The 14,074-nt window shown below is 33.8% G+C and overlaps 1 protein-coding gene and 1 pseudogene across 1 annotated transcript; both read left to right on the forward strand.

Moving 5' to 3' along the window:
* The first annotated feature begins 1,229 nt into the window (after positions 1-1,229).
* LOC147385785 (protein S40-4-like) lies at positions 1,230-1,724 on the forward strand. The gene has a single exon (XM_086423187.1). The coding sequence runs from the start codon at positions 1,230-1,232 to the stop codon at positions 1,722-1,724; it is 495 nt and encodes a 164-aa protein (XP_086279313.1).
* A 4,717-nt stretch (positions 1,725-6,441) lies between these two features.
* Positions 6,442-7,771, forward strand: LOC147385786 (protein S40-4-like; annotated as a pseudogene).
* Positions 7,772-14,074: the final 6,303 nt, after the last annotated feature.

A 14,074-nucleotide genomic window follows, 5' to 3' on the forward strand; every position in this document is an offset into this window, starting at 1 on the left:
TCATTTTTATTTGAAATCTAAAAATTAAGATTTCTACATAATGAATGTGCAGGTCGGAGAGAGAAATTTATTTTTTATTACTAACATCATCAGTGCCACATGTCAAATATGTGTAGGGCTGCGACAAACAATCACTCATACACTTCAAGTGCATCTGTGACTAAAAAATGCACAGAAAACTCAAGCGACAAAATCTTAATTGTGCATTTGAAAAAAATGACTTACTATGAAACTTCATTTGACATTGAGATGGTGTGCATGTGTACAAAACCATAGATATTATTCCTCGAGATACAACTCCATGTCAGCTTTGTGTCGAACACATTTTCCATTGTAGTCACTCTAGCATCACTATTGTGCATTTTCATCAAAACCCTAACTCTATAAAATGATAAGCGATCACACTGAATTCCCTCTCGCGGCGCTTGCGGTGTTCTCTTCGCCTCTCTCCCAAACCTCAACCCTTAAATTCTTTTCATAACTAGTATGATTGGTTTAGGATTGTTATTATTATTATTATCAAACTCCGTAGAAAATATGTTTTGGGAATTAAAATGAATAATGTACCGAACTAGAATTTGAACATAAGTTACACATGTATTGAAAAAATAAAAATGATGAATGCATGCGGTAAATCATACTAGGTTTATACGTGGTTGATGTGGCAAGGGCACAAAAGTGTAAATCTTTGTCCTTGTGTATCCTGAAGAAAAGATCTATGGTTATGTGCCTTTGCCACATCAATTATGAACAGATCACGTATGATTTATCGCTTGCATTCACCATGACTCATTGGGAAATATCCATTAATTATTTGTTCATAGAAGTTGGTGTGACAATAGAAGTTCTCTAAATTAACATCACTCACGTTTTCTCGTCTCAATTACATCCACATTTTCCTCGTAAGGTTTATGTTGTCATTTGTTGACATGATGACCGTAAAACTTTGGGTTTGAAATTTTGGACTTTCCAGTGGATTTCAAACATGCTTAAAGTTCTTAAGAATTGTCTAAGGACCAACGCTTTGAAGGGTAGACCTATTGAACCAGAAAAACCGAGGGTTTCAAATTACATATGGGTTCTCTGCAAATGAGACCGATATTAGCCGGTCAAACCCGGTTGGACCGTCGGTTGGGTCCGGTTTTTAAAATACTTGCCTCTATAAAGTAGCAGAGAAACAGAGGAAAAACAAAACAGAACAACTTATAAAGTTCGATTCTTCTACATTAATGGCCTCCAGTAATGAATGTCTCGCAAAACCCAATTTTCGATTTCTATCTGAAGAGAGAGAGAATTCCTTTAATTCAGAAATTGTCTTCGAATTCGATGAAGCTGATGTGTGGAATTCGAATTATGTTGCCTCATCTGAAGTTACGAAATCGATACCCAATTGTCGAATCTGGAAGAAGCAGACGAAAATGTTTGAGACGAGTGACTGGGATAGTGAAAGTGCCAAGTCTTCTCCGCCTGTAAACATTCCCGATTGGTCGAAGCTACTTAGAGAGGATTACAGCGGGAATAGAAGGAGAGAGAACGATGAGAATGAAGATGAGGATGGTAAGGATAATAGAAGGATTCCTCCACACCAGTACCTAGCGAAGCAATTGAGAAGGAAAGGAATCTCTTCGTTCTTTGTTCAGGAAGGGATGGGGAGGACTCTGAAAGGGAGGGACTTGAGTAGGATGAGAGACACCATTTGGGAGAAATTTGGGTTCCAAGATTAGCATAATAAGAGAAACACACTATACAGTGAGAACTCATAGAGAAATAAAATAATCCCAAATTCAATTCTCTCTCTCTCCCCCTTGAGATAATCTTTAGTTTACACGGATGTTTATTCGAATTTTCTACTAAAATTTCGATTCTGTTATTTTTATTTATTTTGAAACAGGGAGGTGTCCATCTTGAATTATATTTCTTGTAAGTTTAATGATCTTAGTCATAATGAAGTGGTTATTTTGTTTAGAAAAACACTTTTCTTACTAACTTAGAAAGATTAGAAATCTTACGTGTGTCATTGAGATCAGATGGATTACCAAATTGGCAATCCAACACCACAGACCTCTAGATTTCACGGAGAAACTCAGATCCAAGAAAAAATTTAAAAGATAATATTTTTTGGGCTTGATTCAAGATTTTGAAAATTGATGACTACTAAACGCCAATTGAGCTTCCAATTTTAAAATTAAGATCTAACAGTAAAAAATAACGTTTGTTAACTTAGTGTTTTTTTTTTTTTTTTTTTGGGGGGGGGGGGGGGGGGGGGAGTTCATAGAATTTTGTCCTCTACATCCCTATGGCACCAAATTATGTTTTGGATGCCACGAGGTGAGTTCAAGGCCCTTTCTAATTTTTGAAATTCTATTAAGTTAGTAATTAAGGCGCTAGCCTTACTCTTTTGTTTGTTTATTGTGTTATTTAGAGGACATAATGGAAATTTACATAGAGATTTTTTATCTCATTGGCAACTGTTCCACTTTTCAGTGCCTTTGTTGTGGTTTAGTTCGAGGTACAAGTTTGTAGTCTTTTTTAAATAATAATAATCCTAAACTGATCAAACTAGTTATGAAATGAATTTAAGAGTTAGGGTTAGGGTTCAGGAGAGAGGCGAAGAGAAAATCACGAGTGTCGCGATAGGGAATTCAGTGTGAGAGCTTGTCATTGTATCTCGAGGAATAGTATCTATGGTTTTGTACTCCTGCACGTCATCTCAGTGTCAAATGAAATTTCATAGTAAGTTGATTTTTTAAAATGCACAATTAAGATTTTGTTGCTTGGGTTTTTTTTGAATTTTTGAGTTACAGATGCACCTGAAGTGTACGAGTGATTGTTTATGGTAGCCCAACACATATTTGACATGTGGCGTTGATGATGTTAGTAATAAAAAAGAAATTTCTCTCTCCTACCTGCATATCCATAGCGTAGAAATCTTAATTTTTAGATTTCAAATAAAAAGGAATTGTGCCATTCACATGAATGATCCTATTGGCAATGGAACACCACAGCCTTTTAGATTTCATGGGAAAATTCATTATAAAAAAATGAATTTTTTTTTTTTCGAATTTCATCAATTGTGTTGAAAATGGACGGTTACTGAGCATTTAAATTTAAAATTAAAATACAAAGATGAATAATAGTTTTTTAAATAACTTGTCAGGAAATATCAATTTTTTTAAAAAACTATGGATAGGAGAGAGAAAATATATTCTATTATTATTATTTATGTCATTAGCGGCACATGTCAAAACAGTGTTGGACTATGAGCAAACAATCACTGTGAAGTATACCATACAATAGTTCATTTATCAAGAGAGCTGCAATTGTCACCCCAGATTTTACTTATTACAAACCGATTTTTTAAATTATTTATCCCCACATACTCATTAAACATTAGTATAATCTCAACTTTGCAAAACATTATAATAGTCATTCAGTAGTTGTTAATAATTACGATAAGTTCCCATAAACCAAAAAATAGAAATCTAGCACAAAAAAATAATGAGCTTTTGTTGCCACTCCAACTGTTTTTTTAAATGTGTTGGGTCAAAATTTGGGATAATAGGAGTGTGTTAGGCTTAGATCATAAGATATGATGTTCATCAATTAATGATATACACTAAACATGATTTGGGCTCATGTAAATTTGTTCAATAGACCTTTATAATCTATTAAATTGAACTCTATACCATCATTCCTTAATAGCAAATCCGTACTTTTAATTAACGGACCAATTACTAATCTATTATGACTTCTATATGTGAAATGCATATATATAAACAATATTTACTATCAAATTACTGACCAGCCTTCTTCTAATTATCCATAATGAATTAGAAGCCTTCTTGGAACATGGAGTTTGGAGTTGGGTTGAAGGTGAAAGTAGCAAGAATTGCTCAACAATTGAAATGAGTGTCCTAGCGATATAGGTACCCAATTCAGAATGTTAGCATGAGTTTGCACACGGTGGTCTGAGCAACATAATCAAAACAGTCAATATTCGAGGCCTGGTCATGATCAATCTGGTGAGATGTGCAACTTCGCCAATTTTGGGAGTTTGGGGTGGGGGTGTGAAGTATGGGTTTAAATCTCGTCTGAGACTAAAATAACGCGTCTGATTTGTCTCGATATCGTCCACCAACAAGATGGATATTCAAGTCAAACGTATCAAACAAGATTTAAAATCATGATTCATTTATCTCACTGTTTAATAAGACGACTCAAACATATCAGAAAACTCGTTTGAGATGACTCAATCTTGTTCATGGATGAGACAAGACGTCAAAGCAAGTTTTAAAATCATTTTTCATTTGTCTCATTGTTGAACACAACGACTCAAATGTATCGGAAAACTCCTTCGAGACAACTTGGTCTCGATCATAGACGAGATAAGATGTCAAAATGAGTTTTAAAATCATAATTCATTTGTCTCATAGTTGAATGAGACAACTCAAACATATCAAAAAACTCATCCGAGATTATTCGGTCTCTTTCATAGACAAGACAAGACAAGACAAGACGTCAAAGTGAATTTTAAAACCATGGTGTGAAACTTGTGACATATTACAAGCGGGACAGTGGAGCTCCAACTCCACTCCAGCGGGTTGATTGTGTTAGTATGTCATCCCATATGTGGTAGTTGCCATGGGGTTAGATGAGGGTTCCTTCCATTCTTAGGCTTCTTTGAAAAATAAAATGATCCCATATGACTGCTAAGGGAAGGTACGTCAGTGGGTCCGCCAGGTTGACATTACATTGATGATTGACGAGGTTGGCATGGGCACGTTCTACATATTTTTATCACTATATCTGGTCATTATTTGCAAGAATAGAATGATAATATGATACAATCAGCCCTCATATCTCAACATTGTCCTTTGGCTTATGATCGAGACCAAAGGAACAATCATTAGAATTTTTTTTTTCTACAATGTTCAAACTTGAGATTTGTTTTGAGTTCATGAACCACCATATATGCATACGTAGAAAGGAATATTATTTGTCCAAAGGTATGCCATTCTAACAAAATCTTTACAATTCGATTTTTTTATTTTTATTGATTTGATCGTCGAAGCACAATCATAAAGGTTACAGAGTTGTAGATTGACAATTTGATCATGCCACCAACTTTTAGCCGCGAGAGATTATAAGTGAAAAAATATCTTACACTAATTCAAAACTGGGTGGTCTCCTGGTTTTCCTTATTATACATGGGAAATTTTCGTGGTGTCTGAGTGTGCGACCATATATAGGAGTTAGTTTCATCCCAAAATGGATGTGAGATACCATGCCTTATAAAATAAAAAAATACATTTAGATTTGAGGTCTACACTAGCAAAGACTTTGTAGTACTTCTCGCGTAAAAAAGGGTATCACTTGGGCTCGCTAATCTGCTAGGCCTAGACCGAGTTAGGGTTTAATTGTGCCCTACCTAGTCCCTATGTTCCAATTTTTTGCATATTGATTAACACATCTAGTTAAGTATATGGTTTTGTATCAAAATTTTATATTGTTAAATTACAATATAGTCTTCATTTATAACTGTTATTAGTAATGGGGATTAGCCTTATTCATGAATTATCCTTTCATTATTTTAATTTGTATCTAAATTGTGTGTTCATCTGTATGTTTTCTTTACCAAATCGAATTATCCACTTCTCGGTGGTTTGTCTCTTTAAAAGCTTTAAATAAAAATATCTTGGAGTGAAATGCTACAAGTTAGGACAACCCATGTTAGGACTAAGTTAGGAATTATTCAACTTATGCTCGATAAGGATATATGATGCGTGTCTAAGTACAACCCACCTTTTCAATATGGGTTAAGGCTCCACCAATCTTGCTTATAATAAAAGTCACTTTAAAATTTTTCACGATCTCGATAATTTATCAACGAGTTCACTGATTATAAAAGAGACAAATTCCGTAGAAAATATGTTTTGGGAATTAAAATGAATAATATACCAACTAGAATTCAAACATAAGTTGCACATGTATAAAAAAAATAATGATGAATGCATATGGTAAATCATACACGGTTTGTACGCGACAAATGTGACAAGGGCATAGAATTACAAATCTTTGTCCTTGTGTATTCCGAAGAAAAGATCTATGGTTACATGCTCTTATCACATCAATCATGGACAGATCACGTATGATTTATTGTGTGCATTCATCACGAGTCATTGGAAAATATCTATTAATTCTTTGTTGATAACAAATTGGGGTGCTCTTAATAAAAGTTGGAGTGACAATAAAAGTTCTCTAAATTAACTTCACTTACGTTTTCTGGTCTCAATTACATCCACATCTTCCTTGTAAGGTTTATGTTGTCATTTGTTGACAGAATGACAATAAAACTTTGGGCTTGAAATTTCGGACTCTCTAGTTGGATATGAAACACGCTTAAGTCTTAAAGAACGTCATTTTCGCAATGGTTTCACAAGAACCAATGTTTGAAGGGTTGACCTATTGAACCAGAAAAACCGAAAGTTCCAAATTACATATGGGTTCTCTCCAAATGAGACCAATATTCGTCAGTCAAACCCGGTTGGACTGTCGGTTGGGTCCGGTTTTTAAAATCTTTGCCTATATAAAGTAGCAGAGAAACAGAGTAAAAAAAAACAACAGAACAACTTATAGAGTTCGATTCTTCTCCATTAATGGCCTCCAGTAATGAATATCTCGCAAAACCCAATTTTCGATTTCTATCCGAAGAGAGAGACAACTCCTTTAATTCAGAAATTATCTTCGAATTCGATGAAGCTGATGTGTGGAATTCGAATTATGTTGTCTCATCTGAAGTTAAGATATCGATACCCAGTTCTCGAATCTCGGAGAAACAGACGAAAATGGTTGAGACGAGTGACAGGGATAGTGAAAAGTGCCAAGTCTTCTCTGCCTGTAAACATTCCCAATTGGTCAAAGATACTTAAAGAGGATTACAAGGGCAATAGAAGGAGAGAGATCGATGAGAATGAAGATGAGGATGGTAAGGATTATAGAAGGATTCCTCCACACGAGTACCTAGCGAAGCAATTGAGGAGGAAAGGAATCTCTTCGTTCTCTGTTCAGGAAGGGATGGGGAGGACTCTGAAAGGGAGGGACTTGAGTAGGATGAGAGACACCATTTGGGAGAAATTTGGGTTCCAAGATTAGCATAATAAGAGAACCACACTATACAGTAAGATCTCATAAAGAAATAAAATAATCCCAAATTCAATTCTCTCTCTCTCCCTCTTGAGGTAATCTTTAGTTTACACGGATGTTTTATTCGAATTTTCTACTAAAATTTCGATTCTGCTATTTTTATTTATTTTGAAACAGGGGAGGTGTCCATCATGAATTATATTTCTTGTAAGTTTAATGATCTTAGTCACATTAAAGTAGTTATTTTGTTTAGAAAAACACTTTTCTTACCAACTTAGAAAGATTAAAATCTTACTTAGTGTCATTGAGCTCAAATGGTTACCAAATTGGCAATCCTAACACCAAAGACGTCTAGATTTCATGGAGAAACTCAGATCCAAGAAAAAATTTTAAAAATAATATTTTTTGGGTTTGATTCAAGATTGTGAAAATTGATGGTTACTTAACGCCTATAAAACTTCCAATTTTAAAATTAAGATCTAACGGTAAAAACCCACATTCGTTAACTTACTTTGTTTTTTTAGGGTTCATAGAATTTTGTCCTCTACGTCCCTATGGCATCATATTATGTTTTTGGATGCCATGAGTTGAGTTCAAGGCCCTTTGTAATATTTGATATCCTACTAAGTTAGTTTTGTTTGTTTATTATGTATTTGGAGGATATAATGGAAATTTATATGGAGATTTTTTATCTCATTGGCAACTATTTCACTTTTCAGTGCCTTTGTTGTGGTTTGGTTCGATGCTTCGAGGTACAAATTTGTAGTCTTAAAAAAATAATAATAACAATAATCCTAAATCATTCATACCAGTTATGAAAAGAATTTATGGTTCCATGCACACTTCCACGTCAGCTAAGTGTTGAACACAGTTTCCTGCGCAGTCATTCTAAGATGACTCTATGAGGATTTAGGTAAGAGTTTATGGGTTAAACACATGGAGGGAAAATCGTCTATAGCCAATTGTCTGCTACGTGGGGTAATTGGTTACAGCCGGTCAAGCAACTCTCAGTAGAATGGGCTCTCTTGATGGGCTTTTGGTGTTTTTATAAATAAATATTGAATTTGATTGGTGACTTCTAATCTCTAGATATGATAATTTTTCATGTTTGAAGAAAAAATCATTGATTTAATTATATTTTGTTACTCCAATCTAACAATTATTTTGATTTTTTAACAAGAAAGTTTAAATATCACGAGCTTAGGATTTAATTAACCATGTTGCAAGGGATAATCAAGGAAAATTACTTAATAGATGTTGCGGAAGGGACATCTTTGTAAGTGAATCTTGAGTTTTGGAGCAGTATCTTAACAATCCAATTAGTTAAAATCTCCCTTTCTTAGTGGTCTTTGCCTCGAATTGTTGATATTTTGAATTGTGGATCTTGATGATCTACATTTAAATGTCAACATCGACAATCATAATCTGAACAATTTAAATGTCAGTCTTGATGATTCATACTCTTATCATTGAGACTAACTATTTACATTTTTTATCTCAATGATTGTAAAATGTTCATCTTGATAGTTTGTATATATGTTGATCTCAATGATTTGAATCGTTACTTTTGATAATTAAAATAATCAATATCATTAATTAAAATGAGGGTTATGAATTATTAAGAAAAAAAAAATTTACTAAATAGACCATCAAGTTATCGTGGAAAAATTAAGATTGGGGTGATTCCGAAATGTCCCTCTTAAGATCTCCTAAGTAATTTTCTCTAACATCAATCAATATGTCCTTGTGAAAACAATAGGAAAGGGGACAAGAAAAAGATATGCAAAATTTCACGAAAGAAACTTAATTCACTGTTGGATAGGTGATTGACTTGACCGTCATAGTTTTTGCAAGAAAGCAACCCACGATGATCCAGAATAAATCAAGCAGAGTGGAAGGATCGATACGCGGTGCAACCTAAGTTCCTACAATAAGAGTAGATATTAGCATAAAATACACTTCTTCAAATGATACCGAATCGAAGAATAATATTCGATTGAGCATCGAAGACGATAATGATAACTTCCTTTTTGAAATTTTCCACTTATTTTAAATACTTCAAAAGAGAAAATGAGGTCACCATAATTGAAACAAAATAGTCTTATTTTGTTTTATTTTCTTTCATGGATTCATATCAGTGGGCGCAACTTGGTATTTATGGTGGTATGGAGTTTCATGTGATAAGTCCATATCTTTTGATGCATTTTTGAATCTCACATTTGATAAAGCCAAACTAAAATGGACAAGTCCTTTACATCAATAACAGTAGTTACTACTGAGTTGCAAGTTGTTGCCTTTTTTTATGTTGAATAATGATAAATGCATGCGATTTTGATATGTGGCTGATGTGGCAAGGGCACAGACCCATATATCATTTTCATTGGGATACACAAGAAAAAAATGTGTGGTTGTGTGTCCTTGCCACATCAGCCGTGTACCCAATCGCCTGTATTAATTACGAATCTTTTATGTTTTAATTTCCTCCTCCAAGGATAAGATAAGATGTGTTAGTTGCTCAAAGTCTTTCAATCTATGGGCCGTCTAATCACTTCATATACAACGCACTTGGCTCTCAACTAATGCCGACTCAACTATAGAAGCCATCCATCAAACAATATTTCTCTTCCGATTTATGGGGTTGTGAAGAAAACAAAACATCAAAGAGGAAAATATCTTCGACAGTGTGTCTACGTCCACGGATCAGATCAATAATAATCACTATTTCTCTTATGTTTTGCAATCTTAGATTTCTATTTACAAAATTGGGAGTTGGTAAAATGCATCGATTACCCCAAAAATAGAAATCTTCAAAAATAGGAAAGAGATGTATATTGAAATTGACATCGTTTCATACATTGGTGTGCACAAAATCATAAATGCTTCTTACTTGTATCTTGATGAAAAGCTATGTGATTTTGTCCACACATCCACATCGGCAATGTGTGAAATGATGTCAATTTAAATGTCATTTCATCATTTTTCAATAGAAAACTCTTAAGAAAATATTACATAATTGTCCTTTTTCGTAATAGTTTGTACAACCAATAGAATACAAGACATTTACACTACATGATGTACCGTGTTAAACTTATTAGGGTAATGTTGAAAAATAATTTATTCTTAATTGGATAATCAGACCCAAGGAAAAACAATTTTTTCCAAGAAAAAAATATATTATTCTCATTCAATTTTTTAAAGGAATTGTTCTTTGTGAGAAAATATTTTCTCACTAAAGAAAGATCCCAAGCCAAGGTACCAGTTTTATATTCTCCTTTCAAAGACTAACCAGGGTTTGCCCCACGCGCCCTCAATTTATTATCAAATTACCCCATCTAATTTTATTTTTTCCCAAATCACCCCCTTTTGTACAATAGTAAATGTGGAAAAAATACCAAGAGAGAGGTAGTGGAGAATAAGAAGATGAGAGGGGGCGATTTGAGAAAATTAGGTGGTTGATTGAATCAAGTTTGGATGGAAGGTGGGCTTTTGTGTCACCATGGGACTTTCTTTTAGGAGGAATTCGTTTCATGCATCATGGGACGATGGGTCCGTCTGAGATTGGGCCATGCTTATCTACATCTAAGTCCGCTTTAGGATCCATGCACCCATGCCCTAAACTATATCCTAAACCCTAGAAAGCCCTAAACTCAGACAGGCCCAAACACTTGAACCCACCTGTCGATCTAAATTTAGTGGGTCATACCACTATATATGAAGTCCAAAAACTATCAACTAAGCCCAAGATCCGGTCCATTGAATTTATCGGCCTTAAATTAAGCCTGGGCCCATTTTACTTACTAGGTAAAATTCCCACAACAAAATCCTAACCAAAGGATAACAAATCAATTTCTTTTCTTATAAAGGTTTCACAACGGTTGATGTGAGGCATTTAAGGGTTGGTGAGATGGCCAAGACCACAGCTCAGGAAGGGAAGGTCCTGAGTTCGAATCCCACCTTAGGGACTACTCTCAGGGATGAATCCCCACCTTAGGGCCACCATTAGGGATTTATCCTATAAATTACCTAGTGCTTGTGGGAAGAGTGGACTTTACGTGCCTTGAAGATTAGTCGAGTGCTCTAAAATGCCTGGATACCTCTATTACAAATATATATGTATATCCTTATCAAAACTTATTCCAATCTCTAGAAAATTAGTATATTTTTTTTTCCAACCTCTAAGACATAAAATGAGTTGAATTTGATCCAAAAATCCAAAAATCAACTTTAGTGGTTTGGATCCAAATAAAAAAGAGTTAAATATAATTTAATGTCCCTTGACTTGACTAAGAACTAGGGATGCAACTTGGTCCGGTTCAACTGAGTATCGAACCAAATCGATAGCTTTGGAATGGTTTGGCTCAATTTGGACCAAGTTGTGATTTGGTTCCGGATTACAAAAATGGAGAATCGATCAATTTGGTTCAGCTCTCGGATCAAGTTTGTATAGAACCGAACCCCAATGCAATATATATATATATATATGTAAATAATAATAATTATAAATTACTTTAAGAGTTAGGATATAGATTAGTTTTTTTGTGGATAAACTAATGTTTTTATGGATAGATTAGTAATTTTTGTATGAAATTTTATGTTTATTATGTGTTTGTTTTTTCATTAAAAAATATTATTTACAATTTATAGAATATTGACAATCCGTAAAACCAAACTTAACCAAATTTACTTTAGTTCGGTTTGGATTGTTTGGTTCCAATGGAATTTGATTTGGTTTTGATTCTTATTTAGTGGAACTGACCTATGTTAGTTCAATTCTAATTTGACCTCAATCCAAATCAAATCGAACCATGTTACACCCCTATTAAGAACTAGGTCCAACAAGGATCCTAATGATATATTACTTTAAAAACTATTTTTAAGTTTATTAAAAATAATTTTCTAATACTTTTCTATTACATGGATTCTTATACAATGAAATGATTATAATGGTAAAATAGAATAATATTATAAGATTGCAAAGAAGTAAAAAAAAAATTCTAAATCATACACACATCACCTTGGAATACACGTCGCACGAGTTATCTAACAAGAGAGATCATGCTAACTTATTCTTGAGCCGATTTTAAGGTGTACATATGAAGATCCCTTGCCCAAGTAGAAATCTCATGTTATTAAGTATAGAGTAAAACCAGAGTTACTAAATAGAGAACAATTTCGTCACCATTTCTATGACTTAGAGGGTGAGCAAAGCACACCATTAGAATTTAGAATGAGATATAATCTGATCCAAAGAATCTTAAATTCTCTTTGCGAAGATTAAAACCACAAAATAAAAAATGAATCTTGCTCAACAATCATAGACTAGTGGAAACATCATGTATAGATTTCTACCCGCAAAATGTATAAATTATAGAGGCAAGAATCAGACCTCGGGGACCCGTGTGGAGAGCTAAAAAGGTTTATAATTTGCCCTCTTTTCCATTTTTGGTAGTTTATTACTCGTTGAGGAAGAAGACAAAATCGAAGAACACAAAATCACTAAAATGGACCATGTCCAACCCAAACATGCACTTCATTATAGCTATTCACTTGGATCCCATCAATAAAATAAATCCATTAATAACTTTGATTTGTTTAATAAAGCTAAATGATCATACCTTGACATTAAATAATTTACATGATCTTGAATAGAGATCACACAATTAATTTTTCTTAAACAACAACCATAACTTCCACAAGAAGCTGAGATATCTAAGTGTGTGTTTAGTAACACTTTTGAAGTCTGAATGGAGGTGGTCCACCTTTAAACTTCAGACTTCACAAGCTTTTATTTTCGTTTGTTTCGTTTCAGATTTCAAACGTTAGAATTGAAATTTAGAAGTTTTAAATCAGTGGTGGGGGATGTTAGATGAAACTTCTGAAATTTGATTTCTAATTTCCAGACTTCAAAAGTATTACCAAACGTAGCCTAAATCTATACATACAAGCCTATAAAGTTTTAGAATGATAAGAATTAAGAAAAGAGCATAGGATGTGAAATGATATAAAGAGACAAGTAAAAAAAAAAAAACAAGTGTGCCAAACAAGTAAAGGTGGATTCAAAGAGAGAGAGGGAGAGAGATTATCGTTTCTCTTAACCAATCTTCTTCTTTTCTTTTTTTCCTTGTAAATTTCAAGTAAGTGATGGTGGGGCCTCGTCTCCACTACAACAACACCAACCCTCAAAGCGATGTCTGCATCGACAATTAATCGTATCTAGGGACTATAGAATCACCCCGACATAAGGGGATTCATTCAATAGGGAACTTGGGCTAAAAAGGGGATTAAGGAAGACATGACATTATTCCTTTTGCTATTAGAAAAGCAATGGCTATAGGCAAAAGAGATATCAACATCAAAAGAAATAAATTTTGTTTTTAAGAAAAGGTGGGAGACAAAATGGAAGGATGTTAAGCCCCACCACTACTGAAAGAAAACCAAATTATCCCAATTGACTTGTTTGGATCTCATCATAGAACATTGATTGTACTGGTAAATTCGAAAACGGAGAATTTTGTCTGGAGGTTCTTACACATAATAATATCGACAACACCATGTATGGCACATAATAAATTTTTCAATATTTCCAAAGTCAATTTACTTTTACTTTTACTTTTACTTTTTTCAATTTTTTTTTTCTCCAAATATTTCTATTTGAATAGATAAAGTTAGATGAGGTAGATTGAACAAAATCTCTATTTTCTCAATTCTCATTTGAAATTCTGGTTGAAAAGTTTTTATTGTTAGGTGACAACCTAAAACAATATTCTTGTGAGGAATCTAAATGGGTGGAAGATTCGATGATGTGATAAAATGATCTTGATTATGTAAAAATGAAATCCAACGAGTGAGGTTTATGAATACCTTGAATATAAACTACAACAATTGGATTTCACGGAAATAGTTGCGGTCTTGTATTTTTTCATGAGCCCTC

Source organism: Akebia trifoliata, chromosome 14 (genome assembly GCF_017979445.1).
Source record: "Akebia trifoliata isolate Shusen 1 chromosome 14, ASM1797944v1, whole genome shotgun sequence".
NCBI lineage: Eukaryota > Viridiplantae > Streptophyta > Magnoliopsida > Ranunculales > Lardizabalaceae > Akebia > Akebia trifoliata.

Bases quoted from the DNA above. Each gene is read 5' to 3' on its own strand.
- LOC147385785 (XM_086423187.1), top strand. From the start codon at position 1,230: ATGGCCTCCAGTAATGAATGTCTCGCAAAACCCAATTTTCGATTTCTA.